Source organism: Parus major, chromosome 22, assembly GCF_001522545.3.
Source record: "Parus major isolate Abel chromosome 22, Parus_major1.1, whole genome shotgun sequence".
Lineage (NCBI taxonomy): Eukaryota > Metazoa > Chordata > Aves > Passeriformes > Paridae > Parus > Parus major.
Genome location: NC_031790.1, coordinates 366,070 through 388,965, shown reverse-complemented (window position 1 = coordinate 388,965; position 22,896 = coordinate 366,070). Strand labels below are relative to the sequence as shown.

The window sequence follows — 22,896 nt, the reverse complement described above, 5'->3', positions numbered from 1 at the left end:
AGCACTGGTCTCTGCAGGGCACACAGGAGGGCTCTGGGCAGGGCTGCTCTCCTCCAGCTCTCACCACACCAGTCCTTACAGTGCACAAGGCCTGAAAGCTCCAAAGCAGAGAGACTGCAGAAAACACTGCACCACGCTTCCTTCCAGCACAGCCCCTGCAAAGCTCCCTGTGCTCATTTCCAGGAGGAGAAATCCAGCTCTGACCTCACCTGTACAGGGAGTTAAACACCCTAAAACCAAACAGGAATCAGTGCACATCCTGGCTGCTTCACTGAGCTTTCAGTTGTGGCTTTGTCTGCTCCTCTGGGCTGTTTCCACTGCCCCTAAACAGCACTTTAAAAGGTTTTATCCTGGAACTGAGATAGAACTGCTCTGGGAAACTTACCAAATCAGATCTTGAAACATCAACCGCCAATTAAATAGTCTGAACATTTAAGTTTTATCTTGAGGGCAAAAAAGAAAGGGCACACCACTAACTGCAGCTGAAAGAGCTTCATCTGTGTAAGGAGCAATGGTAACTCAAATCTCAACCCTGTTCTGACCATTTTAAGTGGCTGTAGGAGCAATCAGAGCTCCAGAACTGCAGGGAAAGTAGAAAGCACCTAGATAAAGCATAGAGGACATCAAGTACTTCATGACAGGAAACCTCAAACGTGCACAGTATCAGGACAATCAGCTGAATCCTGCATCTCCCCAGATGGAAAATTAGCTAAGAAGGTAGCCAGGTATTTTCTGCAACAGGACCAGGAATTTAATAGTGAACACACTCAGAAGAAGATTGTGTTACAACTGTAAAAAGTCAGGAGAGCTCAGGGCTGAAGTGAGCATACAGGAAATGTATTTTATGAGTACTTCTAGTGATACTTCAGTTGAAGAAACAGGGGACACAGATACAGGTTGTGTGTCAAGCCAGCCAGGGACAGAATCCTCCTGGCTTAGGACAAACTCCTGAAACGTATTCAAGCTTTGCTGGGCAAATCAGCAGCTCCCCTTCCCTCTCTGCAGAGCATGTGCACAGCTTGTTTGTCCTCCTAGCAAATGCTGGGGCTTCCCAGGCTTCATCCTACTGCCAGTGTTGGGAAACTGAGGTGGATTCTGTGCTCACCCAGCTCATACTCACAACAAGAGCAGCTCTGAGCAGGGTAACAACTCAGTGTTTCACTCAGTCCATAGCAGAGAAACACATGTGCAGCCCTACAGCTCCCAAAGTCAGGCACTGTCCTCCCAATAATAACCATTTTAAGCAGCCAGAAATTCTCCACACTCAGCACATGCTCCAGAGCATTTTAAGCAGCCAGAAATTCTCCACACTCTCCACAATGCTCATCACATTGGAGCTGGGAAGAATTTGATCTGCACATAAGCAGCAGTGTGCACATTAAAGCAGCAAGCAGAGGAGCCTCCAGGCCTGGCCAGCAGAAATCCCTCACACCCAGCCAGTTCTCCAGGCATGGAAAGCCCAGCATCTGCGTCAGCCTGGTGCCCACACAAAATGCAACTGGGATTCAGTGGGAGGCGTGAAGAAAAAGGGAAAAAAAACTAAACAACCAGTTTCAAAGACACCTCCAGAGTCCATCAGACAACATCTATCATCAGGGCAAAGGTGTGCTTCCAAGAGAGCAGAAGAGCCCAGACAAAGCTCTGCTCATCACAAACCTTTCTCTCACCCAACTCCAGAAAGCAGCAGCTCTTCCCACTGCAGCTGCAGCACTGCTTAGGCTTTAAAAACCACCAGGAAAACTTTGCTACAACATCCAGCACACCTGAGCACTTCTCCCCAGGTAAAACAAAGGCTTCAGCTCACACAGGGTTCATGGGTCAGACTCACAGCCAGGAGAAAGCAAGGCCATAGTCAGCCCTACACAGATTTACCATAGCTGAGAATCCTAATGTGATTATCCAATATTACCCACATAATTACAGGGCCCTTGCTTAATGTCAGTGCTGCAATATCTAGGCCATGACAAGACAGATTTAGATTTACCAGCTCCACCCTCTCCTTTTAAACAGGCAGGACGTCAGCATCGTTAATGTTGGTGTGGCAGCCCCAGCCACCAGTGCCTGAACTGTTAAAATAATCCAGTGAGGAAACTCATCCAACACCACAGCAGCACAGCCTCTAGCTCTCCTGATTTTAGGAGATGTGGATTGGTTGTCTAGGGATGGTGGCAGCTTTGGGAGTGAACATTCAGTCTGTCAGCTGTGATACCCACAGCAAACAGACACAAAATAATTATATAGAGGCATTTTCACTTCATGGACGACCCAGGAAAAGCACAACTACCTCTTGTCACTTCCCTGGGGGTTTATTTTGATAGAGTTGATTTAAAACCATTCAGCTTCATTGCTTTGTATGTTTCAGGACCCCATCTCATTACAGAACTCCAGGAGACACCTCACCCTCCACACAATCCTCCTGCAACTCCCAGCCAGGTCCATGCAGAAGGACAAAAGAGGAAGCTGTAAATCACAACACAGCAGAGGAAGGAGGGGAAGGAAATTAATCTCTGCCACGCAACAGCATTTTAGAAGCCTAAAATAATCAGTGGGCAAGATCCAGGCTGTGCATTAAATCCACACTGTTGTCAGAACTCCAGTCCAAGGGCAGCAGGAGCTCAGCACTCTGAGAGCAGCAGCACAGCCCAGACACCCCAACTCAGGGTATTAAAACCTCCTGGAATTTGCAGTATTTGTGACAGCAATCACTGGAGGCGATGGAACTGTACTGGCTGCCACAGCAGGAAGCACGTTTAGGTGTTCACGTGGGTAGATTTGCTGGCCATGTGCTCTGCTGCACAGCCCTGTGCATCCACTCCATTACTCCCTGACAGGCAGGCTTGGAAAACCAAAGCTGATAGAACAGTGTTTTATTACTATGCAGCAAGACATGCTGCCTCCAAATAGATTACTTGGCAAGGCAGACTCAGTCCCTCTCTATTGTAACAATTTTAGTCCTTGAACTTCCAGTGTAAGCCTGAAAAAAAAAAAAAGTAAAATTAATGGGTCATGAATAACTCAGGGCTTAAAAAAAAATTTAAAAGAATCATTTGTTTAGTTATCAGTCAGCCCTTTAAAAAGCACATTTCAGCTGCTATTATTCCCAGCAGTTGCTAACAGCATCCGAGCCCTTGTTCATCTCCAAGTGAAATTAGCACTGGCATCAACATGCTGCAGAGCATGACGGGCTCTGAGTGAGCACGACTGGAACTGCAAAGCCAGCAAGAAGCTGCAGCAACTGCAGGCAGCTGAAAAGCTTCCCTGGAAAGGCAAGGAAGCCATGAATCACGTCAGCAAGAGAGGAGACAAAAAAGCAGAACCAGTCAAGCAGAGAGCGGGTTGTAGCTGGAGGTGTAGAGGAGGGATGAAGATGAAGATGATGAAGGCCAGGGCTGGGACTGGTCCTTAACTGGACTGGATTGCAAGGGCCAGGCAGAGCTGACCATGAAGTGTCATGGTAACAGCACACTCCATTTGGGAAGCAATTATGCAAGGATGCAAGGACAGCTCATGGCAACAGACAAGTGAGGCATAGAGGAATTCTGATTCCTATGGCAGCACCCAGAGAGGCCTCCTGAGCACAGCAGCAGGAGAACCACGAGCAGAACTCCACTGCACAGGCTCCAGGAAGAGCCAGAGCTCACACCCAACAAGACTGAGCTTCACAGCAGTGTAGGGAGGCTTCTCTCCAAGCAGCTTCCTCTCCTTAAGCCCAGGAATCCAGAGTTCAACCTTCCAGAAATGCCAGGTAACTACAGGTTGTGGGAACCTGTGTAACTACAGGTTCCAGGTACCCCTGGGCCACTGAAGTGCCAGCTCCCTGAGTAACAGGAAAACACAATTTAAGGATATCCCACTCCTCTGCAGGGCATTTGCTAACCCACCCCTGAAGATAGCAATGAACTTTTCAACTCCTGAGTGCATGCCAAGCATGGAGAGAGGTGTCCACTACCCCACCAGGCAGGTCTCAGGGAATTTAAACTGCCAGGTACAGCCAGGAGCACAAAGTACCCATCATTCAGCATTTAATGGGAGGAAATACCAGCTCTGCATGAAACAGGGCTTTGGGTTTTCCACACATACACAGGTGGAGAGGGAGAGGCATGAACTATCTGTCTGTTCATTTCTCAGATGTCTAGGAACAGGAAACAGTGGCAGGGGTCCAGAACCTGCAGTCTTGTGACTGTTACCAAGTCTGTAACCACTGGGGATTGAATTCATCAGTTCAAATGAACTTAAATAATTGTTTTATTTATTTATATCCCAACTGAAATAATAAATATATCACTAAATGCATCTGTTGCAGAATAACTTTCAAAGGTACAGAGTAAGGATTCCTATGTTAAGTGTAAAACAAAAGCAAAAGGTACAAAACATCCATCTATCCCCCTTCAAAAATAGCATCATTTTAATTTTTAAAAAAATCCAATAGATTTAATCCTGTCACATGTTGTGAGTTTGTGTGTTTCCTGTGGTCTCTGAATATCAGATCTCCAGAAGATCCTGTGTGTCAACTCTCACACCATGACAGCTCACACCCTCTCTCTGGACAGGCCTCCTAAGGCAGCAGCAGCACGTCAGAGTATTCTGGTCCCAAGCACGGTGCTGAGAAGCAGCAGGCACAGGGAAGGGCCAGGAATCTCCAGGGAGCAGGGACAGGCTTTGTTCTGCATCTGCATTATGTGACACAGGGCCCTGGTCCATGATAAAAGTTCCTGGATACTATGGTGACATGAATATTAATGACCCTGTGATTAAAATACCAAGCAAGGAGTTATATTTGCATTTAATACAAGACTGTCCCTGCTCTCCTACACAGTCCTTATCAAATGGCTTCATCTGCATGGGCTTCAGCTTCTCATTTGTAAAATAATTTGATAAGCCTCCCTGCCACCATCTATTTGTCTGCTCTGCAGAGAGGGGACAGGCACAGAACCACAGGTTGTGTGACACCTCACACAGAGCCTTTGTGCTCCCCAAAGAGCAGAGACAGCTCACAGTTCAAACTGCAACTGGTAATGGAGCACAGAACCAGAAGGGTAAACTCATATTCACATATCCAAGCACATCTGCTGACTCAAAAGCAACAGGTAAAGGACAAAAAAACAGGCTCTGACATTCAGCAGATTTGTTCTTCCAAGAAATATGTGCCCAAGGATCACAGAACAGTGTGACCTGCACGTACTGCCCCCTCCCCTTCTCTCTGCACACTGTCCCTGCTCCATCCTTTGCCACCCCACATCCCACACACCAGGGCTCTGTGATGCATTTCTTCATTTCCTTGCAAACATAACCAATAACAGCTACAAACACAAGAACCAGCAGGATGTCACCAGTTGGGTGTGCAGCTCTTCAATCCCTGCACACACACAGATGCTTTCACAGATCCTTCCAACTCCAGAGGGTGTTTTCCTTAACAATCTCAGGGTATTGTTCATGCCACCAGCCATCTGCACACCCCTGGTATTAAACACTCCTTGCCAGGAGTCATGAAAAGAGTCATTACAGCAGAGCCCTGGGCCAGCAGCAGTCACAAATACCCTTCCTGTGGCCACACTGCAGCCCTAAGTGAGGATTTCCCACCGATCCAGCTCCCCCTCCCAAGCAGCAGCTCAGTGCCAGAAATGTCTTTATGGCTGAAGCACTTCCCGAGTCAGAAGCCATTAATCCTTCAGAGGGTCACAACAGGTAACTGAAGTAACTCTGACTGAGCAGGTAGGTCATGCAGAGAAGGCACATAAGGCAAAAGGTCTCCATTTCTGTGCTTCTCACACCAGCACTGATTTCTTATGTTCCTTTTAAGTATTTCAAAACACTTTGAAAGTCCAAATTTCACAACACTCCCATAAACATCTGAATAGCACCCCTGTACAACCAGGGATAGCAGTGAAGTCACAAAAACATGTATAACATACACAACCAAGGGTTCCTCCTGCCTGCTCTGGTGCCTTGAAGAGAGACTGATGTTCAGTGCCAGCCACAGGAACCAGGCACATCATGTCCTCATGGAGCATTCTGCACATCTTTGAGACAAGCTTGAGTTTATTTTACTGCTGCCACTTGTGCAGCAAAAGCACACATCAGCCCTGCAAACATCATTTTGCTTACAGAAGGAGAGACAAGCTAAGATGATATCTGAACAACAGCTGTGCAATTAGAAAGCCTCAGAAGATCTTGCATTCTGCCCTTACACTCAAGAACAGCTTGTCAGATTGCTTTGTAAGTTCACACAGGCACATTTTGGGGCCCCCTAAAACAGGCCTATCATCACCTAATGGGAAGGAAACTGGTGTGTGACCAACAGTGAGTGAAGATCAGCTCTACCTGCCCTCATCACAGCACCAGCCAGCTTCCAGCTCAGCTCTGGGGGGATGCACACACAAATCCCTGCTCAGGGAACTCAGCTGCTGATGGCTTTTTTTATTTTTAATCTATGAGATCACCCGTCACTGGTACATCATTTGTTTCTGCAAAATCATGAAGCAAACCAGATGCCATGAGCATTTCGTTCCAAAAATGTCTTTAATCCAATCCTGCAACACATGGCCCAGTGTCCTGGTGTCAGCAGGGGTTCTGCCACAGAGCAAGCATGAATTTACACCCAAATCACACACGTGCCAGGAGCACGTTCACTGAAATCACAGAGAGGCAGCACTTGACAGGAAACACAGACTGCAATTAAAACACCCAGTCTGGAAGGCCAGAGATCAATTCCTGACTTGGCCACACATGCTCTGCATTGCTTCACCTCCCAGTCTGAGTTCCCAGCAGCCCTAAAAGGGGTGGAAGGACACATTCACAGGCTGTGCCAGGGCTCAGATACTCTGGGCAGTCAGAGCTCCTCAATTAGAGGAGCTGCAGCAGCTCCCCTCTGTTTCACTCTGCTGCATCACACTGTGGGCAGCTAACAATAACCTTCATTTCATTTAGTGGCAATCCCTGGATCTCCTACAAAAGGAGAAAGTTTCCATAATGACAAAAAGCCACAAATGAGAATTACTTTGCAGTGCCTCACTTAAGCCTTTCCAAATCTTTTCCTTGTGCTTGTAAATCACTGTCAGTATTGTTCCAACTCTCAAGAAGTACAGTAGCCAGGATCTGATCCAAGGAGCTTTGCTTCCAGCATGATACCACCACAAGGACATCCTGTGCTTCCCCTATCCAAGGAAGTCAGCACCCCTTCCTGGGAAACTTACTGAGTTACCTCTTGTTATCAGAAGATAACTCATCCATAAACCAACTTTGCTTGTGGCATGTTCTCCTCAGAGATTTCCTGTCTCCTTCCACATGTAGAACACAAGTAAACACTTAGCACAAGTGAAGGCAAATTGGCTGTGACTTTCCAGAGAAGCAGCACCAGCCCTGCAGCTGGCACGGTGCCTTCCCAACAGGCACAGCCTCAGCCTGCCCAGAACATTTACAATGAAAAAACATCACCTTCAAGGGAAGCAGTTCCCTGTCCCAACACAAGTGTGCAGCACCCAGCCACCCCTGACCCCTTATTAGCCATGATTAATACAGGTGGGTGAGCTTGGAAGGCAACAAGTGCTAAATGCAGAGTGGATTCCAGCTTGTCTTCAGCACATTTATAACTTCCCACCTGCTCTCCTCAAGCTGCTGACAAGCTCCTGCACAAAGGGGAGCAGGCCCATGCCACAGTAAAAACATCACAGCAGTGTAACCAGAGGTTAGCAACCTGCTCCTTTAGAACCCCTAGAACACTTCTGCAAGACCCCACCTGGAGAGTCAAAGCATATATTACCTCCAGCCAGAATCACAAAACTCAGCTTTGTTATCCTGACAACTTCATAGCAGGACTGCTTGAAACAGAAACTGGTTTGGTTTAACATGGAAGGTTCCCTTCTGGGAGGATGACTGTGCTGGGCTAACACTGCCCCTAAATCAGCTTTTAGCTACCACAAGGAACCAGCCCCCTTTTGTGACAGGCTGCACAAAGCCCCCAAGCCAGGCTGGGCCAGTCTCTGGTCTACACAACTTCTTACACACTTAAATCCACTAACACCTGCTTTTCCTCCCTGATTACACCTCAGGACACAGCACACACTGTCCCAGGAAAAGCTGTGCTGCTAAAAGCATCGAAACACTTGGGATACCTCAACATTTACCAAATAACTCCACTGGGATTCTTCACCAGTGCCCCTGCCTTCTACTCTCAGAAAAACAGACTGCTAGAACACAGAATCAAACATCCTACCTGGCAGAGCAGAGTGCAGAGTACACGTTCTGCCTCACAAGAAACACAGCAAAAACAACAGGGAAAAAATGAGAAAATAAAAATCACATGTCCCATTCCAAGAGGAGAAACAGTTTAATTCCTAATCCAAATGTCACTGGTCAGCTGATTAGCAGCTGGGCCCTTGGCTGAAGCTAGAAAGCAGTAACTCACAAAATACACTTAAAGCAATGCCTTGAACCCAACCACACTGAAACTGGGTTGAGGATTGTATAAATCTGTAAAATGTACCTCAGAGGGGTTTGCTTTAAAGTGAGATTATTTCAGAAGAAGCTCACATCTCATTTTCAGTGACTTCAGGTCATGGTGCTGCAGGGAGAGGAGGTGCCAAGAGTGAGCAGGGCAAGGGTGAGCAGAAACCATCTGCACTCAGGCCAGCCAGAGCACTGGGCAGCTCACCAGGCATGGGCTGGGCATTCACAGCCTCTCCCAGCTCCTTCCCACATGCACTGGCCTGCAGGTCTGCTAAGGAAAGTCAGGATGAGTCCTACAGTGTCCTTCTTCTCAAAACAGAGATAAAAAATACAGCTGGCAAACGTAAGATGATTTTGTGACCTTGCACTGGTTTGTAATACCAACCATTAAATGCTTTCAAATCAAAACTAGCTACCAGCACACAGGCAGAAAAACTTCAGTGAAATATCTAACCATTATTAAACCTGAATCCCTTACTTACACACTAAGGGGAAAAGACCTTCAGAAAAGTACAACTGATTTTAAAAGTAACTGTTCACAGACCTGCAGAAACACAGCCTGTGCCTTTTGCTAGAAGCAGAGCAAGACAAACAGAACCCTGCTCAAACACGTGCCCCATCAATGTTTACACACCTCAGGACAGCTCAGCACTCTCACAGCATTGTGAGTACAGAGTCACACAGAACACAGAGACCCTTAAAAACGGGACACTGGGGCAATCCCCACTTTTAGCCCAGAGGAGTAACCCATGCCTTGTGGTACTCTGCCACACACACATCTCTGAAACCCCTTAGCAAATTCCTCACTTCTGGCAACATCCTTCTCAGTGTTTCTGCTGCTGTGATCCCCATCAGAGGAACACCAACCTCCCTGGAGCTCCAGCATGGGGTGGGGTTTGCTGTTTTGGTTTTTCCCCCTACACACAGGCAAAAACAAAGAGCAGTATCTGATTTGATCCAACACTCTTTCAGTTTCTTTTCAAAAAGAAAACAGCAAGACAGCAGCCTGACTCAGCCCCAGTTACAGCAGGACAGCTGCAAAGACCCAACAAGGAACCACCCCTTGCAACACCCTGTTTGTAAAAAAAGCACTAATTCACCAGTATCATAACACCTCAAATTCCTTCTGTATTATTCCCATCCACTTCCATCCAAAAGGAAGGGATGCTCCTCCTTGCCCAGGAAGGCAAGTATCCAGACAGAACTATTTTCCATCTAACCACATCAGGTATTTTGGGGGGATCTACACAAGAGCCCAGAGGCACATGGAGCCATTTGGCACCTGGCACAGGCAGTGCTGCAGCCAGGGCACTCTCCTCATCAGCAGGGTTGCTCAGCAGAATTCAGGGTGGCCAGGCACAGCTCTGACAGACAGAGGCAAATCCCAACACTTCAATTCCAAAAGTTCTGCTTCGACTCAAGTCTCCTCCACACCACTCATCACGTCATTGATTCTCTCTTTGAAGCCACTTTTACATCTTATTTTCTTTCATGTTTCACATGCTGCACCTAAACACAGGCCTCCCCACTCCCTCCTAAAGCAACGGGGACGAGAGGTACTTCCTTCCCAGACAGGATACTCCTCCTAAAAGTGCTTCCCAGGGGACTTTTCCTTTTAGCAGAAATAGCCAGGAGTTGCCTTTTCAGCACTGCTGAAACACCACTGCAGATCCAGAGAGGTTTTCCAGCCGAGGTTTCAGACGTCAGGAGCGCAGGGACCGGGCTGCCCGTGAGCTCCCCAGCTGAGTCAGGGAGAAAAAGCTGTTTACCAGCACACTCAGCCACAGGCATGCAGAGCTGAGCTCTTCTGACCCACGCTGCTCCCCAGCTGGCCCAACTTTCCTGCAGAGGAAACACCATTTTCACTGCTCCCAACAAAAGGTGACAGCCTGCAAACCAATCCACCAGCTCGCTCTTGTCCCCTCGGAGGCTTCAGCCTGCACACAGAAGGATTTCAGACTGCCACTGCAGAGTCTCACTGTGAGGGAGATACCTGGGCAGCATCTTCCACCAGAAGAACTCGCTCTGCCTCGCAGGAACAGAACACAGCACCTGTTTCACATGTGAGGAGCCCAGCACTGCAGGCCAGGCTCCCTCCCACAGGCCAGCCAAGAAAGCAGGAGCTGCAGGGAAAAGCCCCCACAAGCAGCAGCTCCCCCAGGACTGAGAGGCAGGGAAGGAAGGCTCTTCTCTCGCAGGCAATCTGTGCTCCCACCTCCACCTCTGCTGCAGCTCAGCCCTGCCGAGCAGGAGAGCCCGGTGACACACAGCTTCACTTCCCAGGGCTGTCAGCACAGGGCAGAACCTGCCAGCAGATTACTCATCAGCAAAAAAAGCCTCTCTGCCTTCCCATGTTACCAGGATGAGACCATCCTGCATTACAGAGACTCTGACTGCTTCTCAAGTTTAGCTCATGTACATCCTAAGCTTCCAGGGCCAAAAGGGCCTTGGAAATATCAAGGAAAAAAAAAACCAAAACAGTATAGGTGCTAGTTAAAAGCCTAGTTTCAGTGCTCCTCTCAGCAGAACATATCAGAAACAAAATGTAAAAAACAGTCACAGACCTATTTTCTTGTACATCATGGTGAATTCTTACAAATGTGAACACAGGCAGCGTACAGAGAGTCCCTTTTCCATTTTAGGGCTCTTTCTGTAAAAGCCAACACAGGTCCTCCCACTCAGCTCTCTCCCAGCAGCTCCCCTCTCCTTCACCATCAAAACAAAACACTGTTTTGACTAAATTTGCCCAGGATGCTGCGCAGGAGGCACCAGGAGCAGGTCTGAGGAGGCCAACATCTCTCTGAAGGTCGAGGCTAAGGTTACCAGCCAGAACCATTCAGGAGGTTACTTACAGCCCCAACAAATGAAATGTAAAATGATAGTTCAAGCAGCAGAGCTGGTTACAATTAAACAAATGCCACCAGCAGCTTGCTGCACTGCAAGGCCTGCACATGTCATGAGGTCTCTAACTCCTACAATTCATTTTTAGGTCTTTAACTGCTTAATTTGGGGGAAAAAACTAAAAAAAGGCAACTGGGATCAGCACTCCCCCTTGCAGAAACCCCCCACACATAGAGAAATCCCTCATCCCAGGTCACAGCCAGTCCTGCTCAGCCTACCTATGTGCGTAACGGAGCTACAAGGAATTTACTCCAGCGTTTTAATCCTCTCCGCTTGAGGTAGGAAAGGAGGTAACAGCCAAAGAAAGTTTAAGAGTGAAGGACGCTGCTTTCTTTATTTACAGCACCTTGTTCTGCACCAAAATTTTTGATAATTTTGGCTTGGATGTTTCTTTTGGTATTTTTAACTCCCAGTTTAGGGGAAATAAGAAACTAATAACTTCTGAAAATTCCCCAGTTTCTAAAGCATTAAAAAAAACCCCAAATCCAGCAATCCCACATTGGATTTACAGATGGGAAAACCAGACACGTCAGCTTACAGACACCACCGGCCTGCAATTCTGTCAAGGACAATGAAATATTCAGGAACCCGGGGGTCAAGGAGGAGGCTGGGTGCCCGGGACAGCTCAAGGCCTCCCTTTCAGCCTGGGGAAGGAAAAGCAGCACAGGTAGAGCGTTCAGAAAGGCGGCGGGATCTTACCTTCCGCCAGCACCTCGTCCACAGTCACCTGGTGCCGGCCGATGCTGAAGACCCGGCCGATGTAGCCGCTGCCCGGGCCGCTGCTGCCGCCGCCGCCGCCGCTGGTGCCCGACCCGGGCCCGGAGCCGCCCTGCTCCCGGCGTGAGTCGAAGAACTTCTTCATGTCTCAGGAGGCGGCAGCTGCCGGCGATGGGGGCGATGCCGGTGTCAGGTCCCGAGCCCCTCCCGGCTCCTGCCGCGGCCGCTGAGGGGGGCCCGGGGCCGCTCGCCTGGCGGGGCCGAGCCGCGCTGTCCCCCGGGGACTCACACCTGCAAAAGCACAGGAGATAACGGGATTGCGGCGTTTCCCCGCCGGGCCCCTCCGCGAGCCCCGGCCCGCAGGGACCCTGCCCGGTACCTCGCAGAGAGCGGCGGGTGCCTCCATGCGCCCCGCGGGGCCGGCCTGCGCAGCCCCACCGGGTCACGGCGGGGGCCGGCTGCCGGCAGGGCCCGGGGCCCGCATCACTGCCTGGCGGTGTCACCGGCGGCCACCGAGCCCGTCAGGGACAGGGACAGGGACCGACCCCGCCGCCGCCCCCCGCCGGCCCCATCCGACCAGGAAATGGGCCGTCACAGGAAGTCCCGGCTGCCGTCGGGAGCACCGCCCCCGCGCCTCCGCCAGCTGCGGGGCCCGGCCCGGCCCCGCCGCCCCGGGCTGTCCCGTCCCGGAGTGTCCCGTCCCGGGATGTCCCGTCCCAGAACGTCCCGTCCCGCAGCCCTCGGAGCGCCCCCCGCCCCACGGAGCGGCGGCAGGGGGAGCGGGGGCTCGGCGGGATGGCGGCGCCGCGCGCGGCACGCTGGGGGCGGTAGTTCCCCTTGGCCAGCGGTGGGGGTGCCCTGGCGCGGTGGGGACTACACGTCCCGGCATGCCGTGCGGCTCTGGGCGGCAGGGGGCGCTGCGATGGCGGGGCCGTGAGGGAGCTGTGGCGGAGCGGCCGGGCCCAGGTTGCCCCTCAGAGCTGCCGGGACCGGAGGCCGCCCCAGGGACAGCGGAAGGGGCCCGAGGTCTCTGCGTCCTCTTCTCAGCGAGGGATGAGTACAGAAATCCTGTCCGTGAGGAACCACGGCCCACATTAGGGCATTGCATGGTCACGAGTATTTCCGTTTTTCTGTGAAATAATGCCCTAAACTCGATATTTTTGTGATATAATAATAAGAGGCCATTGCTGTGACATCTAAGTATTAACCTGAAGCACAAAGCTTACCTTCACACAGGCCCTGCCTTGAGAGCTTAAGAAAAAATCCTAAAAGCAGAGTTATCCCAAGCTCTCAAAATGTCTTTAGTGTTTTACACCAGGTACTGGTTTTGTAAAACGTATGCCTTGGATTTGCTGTTAAATTACAGCTTCCTCCTCTTTCCTGCCTGAGTATTGGCAAAATGCTCATCAGGGGCACTGCAGCTCCTCCAGAGCCCAAAGCCATTGGGTCAGGGTTTGGAAAGGTTTAGCTCAGATCTTGGGGAAATTTAAATACACTTTGGGTTATTTTCAGCATTTTTTTCTCAGAAATCAGATTTTCCCAGCCTATGGCATCCATAGCAGCTGGCTCCTCATGCACTATTGAAGGCCAGAGTTGGGATTTCCAACAGCAGAGGGAAATGTTAAAATGGCAAGAATTGGTTGAAGTCCCAGAATACAAAACCCAAGCAGCACGTGGCTGCCAAATGAATACCTCTATGACAACACCGCTCTCCTTCCTCCCCTCTGACTGGGATGGAGGAGGAAACCAAAGCATGGTCCCATTTTCCCAGTGACTATTATTTCCTGTATTATGGTAATAACTCCAGCCATCCTGCTGCCAACCCTGTCCCCAGCGGATAGGCCAGGCCTGGATGCTTTGGGATGACAGAAATATTTACCCTTCACTCATCCCTTTTCTTCATCCAGCCTTGCTTTGGTCACCAGCTTCCAGCAATACCAGTGAGGTGGGATCAGCATGTTGTAAATGGGTCCAGTTGGGGTTTTCCTCATAGTGTTTGAAGACTTTTAAGATGCATATGGCTCTCAGAGCAGGCAGGTAAAATTGCTGGTGGTAACATTTAGCAGTGCACAGATGCCCAGATCTGACAGCACATCACTACAGTTGTTTTTCTGCTGAGCCACTGTGCCTGTCCACTGTGGGTATTGCTTCACCTCTTCCACCATCCTTGTCCTCAGCAGGTGCCCACAAGCCCACCCTGCAGACCCCAAAGTCCTCCTTTGACCACCTTCAGTCACCCATAATTTGTAGGGTGGCTCCTGACTGCACCTCATTTCCAAGTCCCCACATCTGGAACTGCAATCATTTCAGCTAGGCAGCCAACACACATGTGACAACAGTCCTTTTTCACTTGCAGGCTTTAATCTGCACGAAACATGCTTGGCTGTGCTTAGGGACTCTGTGATGAATTAACTACCAGTGGTCAATACAGAAAGTTCACGTGCCCTTCAGAATAAATACAAACTGAGTAAAGCCTCAGTTGCTTCTATCATTTTAAATTATTTTTTAAATTTCTCTGACCTGTGAAAATCCCCAGGCATCACTCAAGACAGATAAAACACCCAGTGCAAAAATTGGGTCCCATCACTGGGGATTTCTGGGGACTCTGCAGAACTGAACAATTTCCAAGGAAATTGGGCATGTCTGTACAGTACAGGGAAATGACTCATTTCCAACTAAAGAAGATAAAAGCCACTGCATGCAGAGAGCTGCAGATGCTCTGCTGAGCCTCCTCCCTGGCTCTGAGATGGCTTTTTTTAACTGTACCTGCACTGCAATGCAGGGAGTGTCAGACCCACGCACGACTCGGGGCTCCCATGTTCAGCCCAGGGGCACACAAACCCCACCCGTGACCGTTCTGGGGAGCAAAAGCACAGCAGGAGCCATCCCCGGCTGCAGATGCTCAGGATATTCTTCATTTGAGAAGGCACAAGGCTTGGCTGCACTGCTGCAATCCCAGTGACCTTCATCAGAGGGAACTGAGCCTGAAAGCTGCAAGTGAAGAAGCTGATCAGTGGCCACAGACATGGCCTGGTGCTTCTCTCGTGTCAGAGTGACTCCAGAACGCTCCCAGACTTGTCCTGCAGAGGAGAGGAGCCTCGGTCTGACCGATGCACTCAATCCTAAACACCAGATTTTAAGCTGCTAAAATCCCATGATGCGAGGTTTAAAAGGTCTGAGTGTGGTCAGCAGAGCTCCTTCCCTGCACATTGTCTCCCCGATCCCTGCTCCTCCTGCACTGCCCAGAAAATGCATTCAAATCCCCAGGAAGAAGCACATTAATACAGCTGCATCCCTCTTCATCAAACTTTCCAGACAGCTCAGCATTTTCTAAATAAAAAGCCAGGCCTGGACAGGTTTCCTGCGGCCCCCGAAAGGCGAGGACACACTGGCCCCTTCTGGAGAGCTTCGGGAGCGGCAACGACGGGGACAGAGCTGGCACAGCCCCCTGTGCTTGATGTCGCTTAACTGGCCAGGGAAAACAAAGCCATGGTCACGTTTTCCTGACTTCACCGCATAACAATTAAGTCTTAATCACACGGTTATGTTTATCTTGGCAAGGATGTTGGAAGAGCCACTTTTCACACGGGCAAACAGTGACAGGGATAACTGTTTGCAAGTAAGGGAGGGGATACTCCAGTTAGATATCAGAAAGGAATTCTCCCCTGGCAGGGTGGGCAGGCCCTGGCACCGGTGCCCAGAGCAGCTGGGGCTGCCCCTGGATCCCTGGAGGTGTCCAGGGCCAGGCTGGACGGGGCTTGGAGCAGCCTGGGACATTGGAAGGTGTCAGAACAAGATGAGCTTTAAGGTCCCTCCCAACCCAATGCATTCCACAGTTCTATGTCTCTTTAAACATATATTTACTGCAAAAAATTCTGTTAAGCTCCTCACCAGCTAAAGATTAGAGCCACTGTTCTATCCATCTGCCTGTGATTTTCTGGATTTCAAGGATTTATTTCCAAGTGTGTAGTAGTGGCCCCAAAACATTTATTAGTATGACCAGAAAAACCATCCCTGTTCTTCATCACCTCAAAGAAAAAGTCAAGCACGCTATCATGGAGCTAGGCTTTATTGGGTTCAGAGTTGTGCAGAGGAACAAAAAGACTCCAGAGCTCAGATCTGTATTTTACATGTTTAAAAACTGGAAGTTTCCAGCTCCGTGGCACTCCTGTTTGCCCTTGCAGGACATCCTCACTGGCTCTGTCAATGCTTCCTGTGGCTGGAAGCCAATCCTCCATCCAGGCTAATGGCTCTGGTAGGCAGAGCCAGAAATAACGGAGCTGATTGAGCTCTGCAGGCTCCCACAGGGGATGCAATGGCCTGGACTGACCCTGCATGATCCAGGGGATGGAGCATGGGTGGGCAAGAGCCGTGTCTCTCCAGGAGTGTGACTGCCCACCACAGCTCCACACGGTCCTTCAAAGCAGCTGCTGCTGCACTAAGGGAAATTTTCAGGTTTGGTTCTCCCTGAGAAGGGATTTATCAACAGTGTTTCAAGTGTCAGGATCCTATTGGGGCTCCTCCTGCCCCAAGCTACCTCACCCTGCCCAAACCCTTCTCTCACTTTAAATGCAGGGTCAGGAAAAGTCATCCTGAGCTGGGCAGTCATAGCTCTGTTTCCATCCCCTAGAGCTGGGTTATGGTCAAATTGCAGAGCAGCTAAGTGAGATTAAAGTACATGGAGGCAGATATTAATTAAGAAGAAAAAAGTGAAATCTACTCATTTCCTCCTCAGAACTGTATGTATGCTAATTAAAGTAAACATTCATAAAGCCCCCTCCCATTGTGGAGGTATTTGCTGACTCCTGTTCCCATTTGGATGGATTCATGGGCACAGGCAGGCAGTGAAGCCATCAGACCACCAATGGCCCCGGAATGTTTGCATTCCCTGCTGTTTATAGCTTTAGTGAATAAAAGAAAACAGCAGACTGGGCCCGTGGCCAAGTGCAGCCTTGAGTTTCTCTGTGGGTGAAAGGCAGAGTGGGTGGGCATCTCTGAGGCAGTGTCAGCACAGCATATGCTGGGGGACAGCAGTGTGGAGAGCCCGAGCTGTCAGTGTGAGGAGCTGAGAGAGCATCTGGGATCCCCCCCTGTGAGCCTGCCTGCAGAACACACGAGCATCCCCACCTTGAAAACCTGGTGATTGAAGCACACTTGAAACAGGGAATTCGACTCCTGGCTGTCTCATCCTCACAGTGCTCATTGCTGTCTCCCCTTACAGCTTATTGTCTGAGGCCTGTGGGCTCCCCTGTCCGAGTGATCTCTTGTTTTAAAGGTGTCTTGGGTTACAGGAATTTTCTCAAATCAGTTCTGCTCCCCAGCTCCTTCTTGGCCTTGTGTGACATTTCTGTTTATGTAATCTACCCAGAGAGCCTTTGACTCGCATAGCAGTGCTGGTATGCTGTGCTCAGGGTTCTAAATCCTGCCTGCATTGCTAAAAGGGAGAGTGCTGCACATTCCCCTGATAATACTGAGTGCAGAAGCACTGCTTCTAATGGTTATGAAGAGTTAAGAACACTCCAATTTCTTATGTAAATTGAAATAGTTCAGTTTTCCCTCCTCAAATAAGCACTGCTTACCTAGGTCTGGGAATGTTTCATCTTCCTTCCTCTCTTTTTGTTAAAAGGGCTCTACTCCAATCATAGATCAGCAGCTCCAGGCTGCCTCTTCCTAAGGTTTCCCCCAAAACACCCCTTCCCAAAACAGCTCTGCCTTGTGGAAAGGCTGTTCCACCTTAGATGGTGCTGAACAGCAGGTAAGGACACACCCTAGCTCCAAGGGTCAGAAGTGCCCCTGGATCTCTGCAGCGAGCCCTAACAACTGCAGTTCATTTTGGGACCATTGCAATATTAATACACAGAATGAGAGAATTCTTTACCCTCTTGCAAGCACACAGAAGCAAGGGCTGGTTTTCAGCCTCCACCCTACCTTCGGGTACTGCTGCTATGGAGACAACACTGACTGGGCTACAGCATCCAACACACTCCCACAGCACTTGTGCAACCCTTAAATAACCCATTTTCAGGGGCTGCTGCTTGCAAACTGCCAGTGCTCAGGTATGAAAATGAGCACTTCCCTTATTAACCTCCTAAAAACACCAGCTTCATCCCCAGAGGCCCAAATTCTGACCCTCCCTCAGTGAATGACTTCACTAGTGTCGGAATTTGGAGCTCAGTGAATGAGGTGAGGCTGTTCCTCTAGAGCTGAAGGCTAAATGAAAGGACACACTGAAAATCTCTCCTGCTAGCACAAGGCTCCTTTGCTCTCTTAGGTGCAAATTTAAATGGTCAAGTCCTTTGGGCAAAAACAAATGCTGCCATTTTCTAGAGGTTCAGCTCTGTTCTCATTGGGCTGAGAATAAATACTTCCTAATTGGCTGCTGCTTGAGCCCAAGTTATTTCCTTAATGCACATTGCCTTTAATTTTTATTAGGTCTTTTGTAGATGGAAAAACAGCTGGATGGAATGGGAATAGAAAGCCTGTGTGTAACTGAGTACAGTCTGGGGGGTTGAGAGCTCTATAACAAGGGTGGTTAAAATAATTGTCAGGACAAATGAAGTACCTGTGAACAGAAGAGCAACGTGCTCTGTCACTGCACTGAGAGGGGCTGTGGGCTTGTCCCTTGCTGTCTGTCTTAGGATGCAAGGACAGCAAAGCTATGCCAGCCAGTGCTTCAGTTGGAGATATTGAAGGATAACCATAGTCTTTCTGTCCTTTCAGAGATGAATACCAAGCTGAAAGTTGAGCAGACCCTACACAAAAGACTCCTGCAGAGACAAAGCTTTGTCACCTGAACCTTGTCCAGGAAGTTACAGCAACAGCCCTTCGCCTTCCTGAAGGGAGCAGCTCCTGTAGCAAGGTATAACACAATTCCCTAAATCCCCTGTCATTCTATCCACCTTCCAGAGAAGCTCAGCCAGCTTAAAAAAAGCTTTTGTGCCTTTATTTTTTTTTTTTTTTTCCCCTAATAATTGTGACTGAATCAGATGGCTCTGGAGCCAGCACCCAGAACCAGCCAAGATTACAGGGAGCTTGGCTGTGTGATGTGTCAGGATCTGGCTGCTGAATTAACTACGCTTACATGTCTAATTCCAGGTGGCCACACAAACACTCTGCATCTTCAAGTATTCCCCCCTACTTGGTGCCTCTCCCAGGGGGAAAGAAAAGGTTAAATTATGAAAGGAATGAATGGCAGGATTGGTGCAATATTTAACTAATTTGTAAAGAAAATTAATAACTCGTGGTATTAAATAATTACTGTTGCATATACCCGTGACTGCAGTGACAGAGCCTTCCAGTCCTGGGGGCTGAAGAGACTGGGAAGCAAAAAGAAAGATGAAAATACACAGGCTAAAAAAATCACTGGCAACATATGGAGAAACACAGCAGTTCTGCTGATGGATTAAAATGCCCAGAGCAGGGACTGCTGACATGAGAAGGGCTGAGAATGGAAACGTTCATAGATGTAGGAAAGAGAAGAGTTTCTCTGTAGCGACAGTTTATAATAGGTGCTGATCCACACTGAATCCTGGTCAGCATCAAGTGCCAGATTTTGAAAGGAAAGGGGCTTTGCAGTGCAAAAGGAGAGGGCTTGGAGCTTGAGGCTTGAACCTGGTTTTTCTGTCCCCCTGGGCTGTGTCCCCTTGCATCAGCAGTAGGAGCTGGGCTCTGTGGAGCTGTTTTGGGAGGCTGAGCTGCAGCGGGAGCTGCAATAAATAACCCACACAGACACTGGGGCACAGCCTGCCCGCATCCAGGCTGCTAAATTTAGGTGCCTTCCAGCAAATGAGCATGTGCAAAGAGGCACGGGGATTAGAGCTGTCGTATGAGCTGGAAAAAACCTGAGAGGGTTGGTTTAGTCATGATAATAACAGCACTTTTGGCATCAGAGGAGACCAAAGTTCCTGAGGATAAACACTCGAAGACAAGATCCATCTATTGCAAGGCTGATTTCCCTCTGTCAGCCTAGTGATCATGTCCATGGCCGACCCAGGCAGGGTCACATCGGGGTAAAACGAAAGTCCCTTTGCCTGAAGGGTTTTGGCTTGAGGGCACTGCCATTTATTCGGGCAGAAGGAATAATCGTTATGCAAAGAACCATCCTTAATGAAACCATACCTGCTTGCAATGCAGAGTTCTTAGACAAGGGATGAGGATGCTGAATACCCAGAGAGCTGCGGGAGCACAGAAGGCACGACACAGATAAGAAATCCCCGCAAACACCGGGAGAGGACCAGGACTTCTTCCTGGGGGATGTTGCTGCCTGTGTGCTCCACGCCGTCGTCCCCCTTGGTCCCCCCCAGGTGTGCCCTGCTGCAGGCTGGACTGAGGGACCAGAGCCTGCAGCCACAGCCCCTCTGATCCCAGAGACTCGCACAGGGAATGCCGGGGGGCGTGGAAGCCCTCCCAGCCTCCAGCCAGCCCTCCGTGTAATCCCAAAAGTGCAGTTTGGGGTCACATCTCAAACGTGCAATGTGAGTCAGGCTCCCCGGGAACTTCTCCCTGCTCTGGATCACAACCAGAGCCGCTCAGGGATGGGCAGGGCAGGGCTGGAGCTCCCTCACGTCACTGCCGCGTGTCGCCAGGGCGGGGACTTTGCCACCAGGACAGCCGGCAAAGCTCTCCCGATCTGTGCCAGGGACCCTCGCGGGACAGCGGGTGAGTGCCAAGCGAGCGGGGGATCCCCCTTGGCATGGGGACCGGGCTGCATGGCTGGAGGTCCCTGGGACGGTGCCAGGCGCCATCCCCGCGTTCCAGCCGGGCTGGGCGATGCCCACGGCGCTGGGGCAGCCCCGGGCTGGGCGATGCCCACGGCGCTGGGGCAGCCCCGGGAGCTCCCCGGGGCTGGGGAAGGGCGGAGGGCAGTTGTGGGGTGGAGGAAAGGCTGACTTTTCCCGGGCACAGGGAGTGCGGGGTTTGGTTCCTATTTGTGCCGTGCCCAGGCTGGCACATCCTCCCCGCTGGAGTGCCGAGGGCATGGCAGGGGGGTGACGCGGCTCGGGGTGGGCGCACAGGCTGAGTGAATAAGGCTATAAGAATCATATTTTTATCCCCTCTGAGGCCAAATAAAGGTCACTGTGTGGGAGGCGCTGGGATGTTTCAGGAGATCCCTTCCCGAGTCAGTGACCCCGCGGCCCCAGCCCGGGCACCCCGGGAGCGCAGCCAGCGCTGAACCCGCACACCTGGAACAGCTGGCGGTGGCAGCTCTGGAAAAGCTGATCCCGCGCTGGGTGTGGGCTGTGTTTGTGTAAACGGGAACAGAATGAAGGAACTCGTCAGACAAGTCCAGTGTTTGCTTCGCAAGGAAAAGGGTCACGAAGTGGGTTTCCATACAGATCCGAGGGGTAGGACTGGCAACGCTGCGAGCTGGGTCGGGGTGTGCAGAGGGAAAGCCCTGTGTTTCTATCCTCTTGAGCTGTTGCAAGCTTTCCTTGGTGGTTCCTGTGTGTGTGCTCTGAGCAGTCGGGAAAACCTGATTGTGTGCAAGCCTAAACTTGAACTGGCCAGCACATGTGATATTGTCAGCACTTTCCCGAGAAATTAAGTTTATTCTGGATTCAGCCTTTAGAGGATGTTGATATGGACTTGAAACAGGCTGATTAGCTGATAAAGCCTGCCAGGAAAAGATCATCCATGGAAAAAGAAATGGAGTAATGGGAGGAATGCCTCCTACACTTGCATTCTGTGATCTGGGCACAGTGTTCTAAGCCAGGTTTACTGTGCCAGGCCTTTATTCTGGGGTGAAGCAAATAACATCAGGGCCATAGCACTGGCTGGCTGAGTCTTGTACACATTGTTTAATTCTTAAAAACACAGAGCGAAGTATTCTTCCTGTCCTGAAGCTGTTTTCCCCTGATTGAGCTGCAGGCCAGGAATTGTGTTAAGCTTCTGAGCACTGGCAAATCTGCTGAGCAATTCCCTTCTGGCTTAGGAGAGTTTCATTCATCCAAAGCCCCAGCATGAGCAGTTCCTGCAGACCCCTTCAGCTGTGAAACAGTTACAGGGGCCACTGCTGGACAGCCTGGCAGATTAGAGATCAGAGCACAGCAAAGATGACTTTTCTGGGGTCTGGGTCATACTGTGAGCACTGGAATTCATGATCAGAAGAAAGAAAGCAAACTCAACAGTAATAATTACCATAATGTTGCAATTATTGATTGCACAGGGTGTAGAAAGGTAGAGGTGCACCTGGGAGTGCCCGTGTGTAACACATCCACGGCAAGTGGCACACAGAGTTAACTGACCTGAACAGTTCTCCCTGGGAATTCCAGGTTTGTAGGAGTCATGTGGAGCAGGAACAAACACACTTCTGTTCTTGCACAACTCTCTGGGCTCATGGATAGCAGCTATGAGGAGAATTAGGAAGAGATGTCATTCACTGCTGGCACCTCTGCTTCTGCTTCAGGGTTTTAATGAGAGAACTCTCTCAACCCTGGAATAAAACCACACATTTGGTGGGTGGACTTGACTTGCTGTCACTGTGTTTGCATCTTTTGAATTTATTTTTCATTTAATTCAACCCTACGGTATGTAGGTATCTCTTTGAGTGTGCCTGACCTAACTGCTCTCCTGTGATGCTGGGATGAACTTGGGTTGTGGGGAAGTGAACTTTGTCCTGGTACGTGACATCCTGTGAAGTGATCAGGGACACAGGAAAATTTGGGTGTGTTCATGCAAAGGCTCTCTGATTGCAAACAAAATTATGAACAGAACTAATAACCCTGGGCAGATGGCAAGTAAGCTTTGGGGTTTTTCAAGGGTTTGTCAGTTTGTCATCCTCACCCTTCTTCATCCTCACCCTGCTCCATCCTCACCCTTCTTCATCCTCACCCT

General features: G+C 50.0%; 2 protein-coding genes across 3 annotated transcripts in view; one reads left to right on the top strand and one right to left on the bottom strand.

The window, feature by feature from the left end:
• AAK1 (AP2 associated kinase 1) overlaps nt 1-12,657 on the bottom strand; it is a 58,665-nt gene extending 46,008 nt beyond the window's left edge. Inside the window, exons 1-2 of the mRNA XM_033519385.1 lie at nt 12,443-12,657; nt 12,046-12,354 (exon numbers count right to left, since the gene is read on the bottom strand). Of these exons, the coding sequence (XP_033375276.1) occupies nt 12,046-12,208 (163 nt within the window). The 5' untranslated portion in view covers nt 12,209-12,354; nt 12,443-12,657. The remainder of the gene's footprint in view (nt 1-12,045; nt 12,355-12,442) is intronic.
• Nucleotides 12,658-18,895: 6,238 nt separating this feature from the next.
• Nucleotides 18,896-22,896, top strand: part of ANXA4 (annexin A4) — an 11,193-nt gene continuing 7,192 nt past the window's right edge. Inside the window, exon 1 of one of the 2 annotated variants that reach the window (XM_019008830.2) lies at nt 18,896-18,922. The gene's annotated coding sequence lies outside the window, so the exon portion shown is untranslated. Of the gene's footprint in view, nt 18,923-20,595; nt 20,722-22,896 lie in introns of those variants that run through there. The other variant, XM_015648938.3, reaches the window with a different exon arrangement.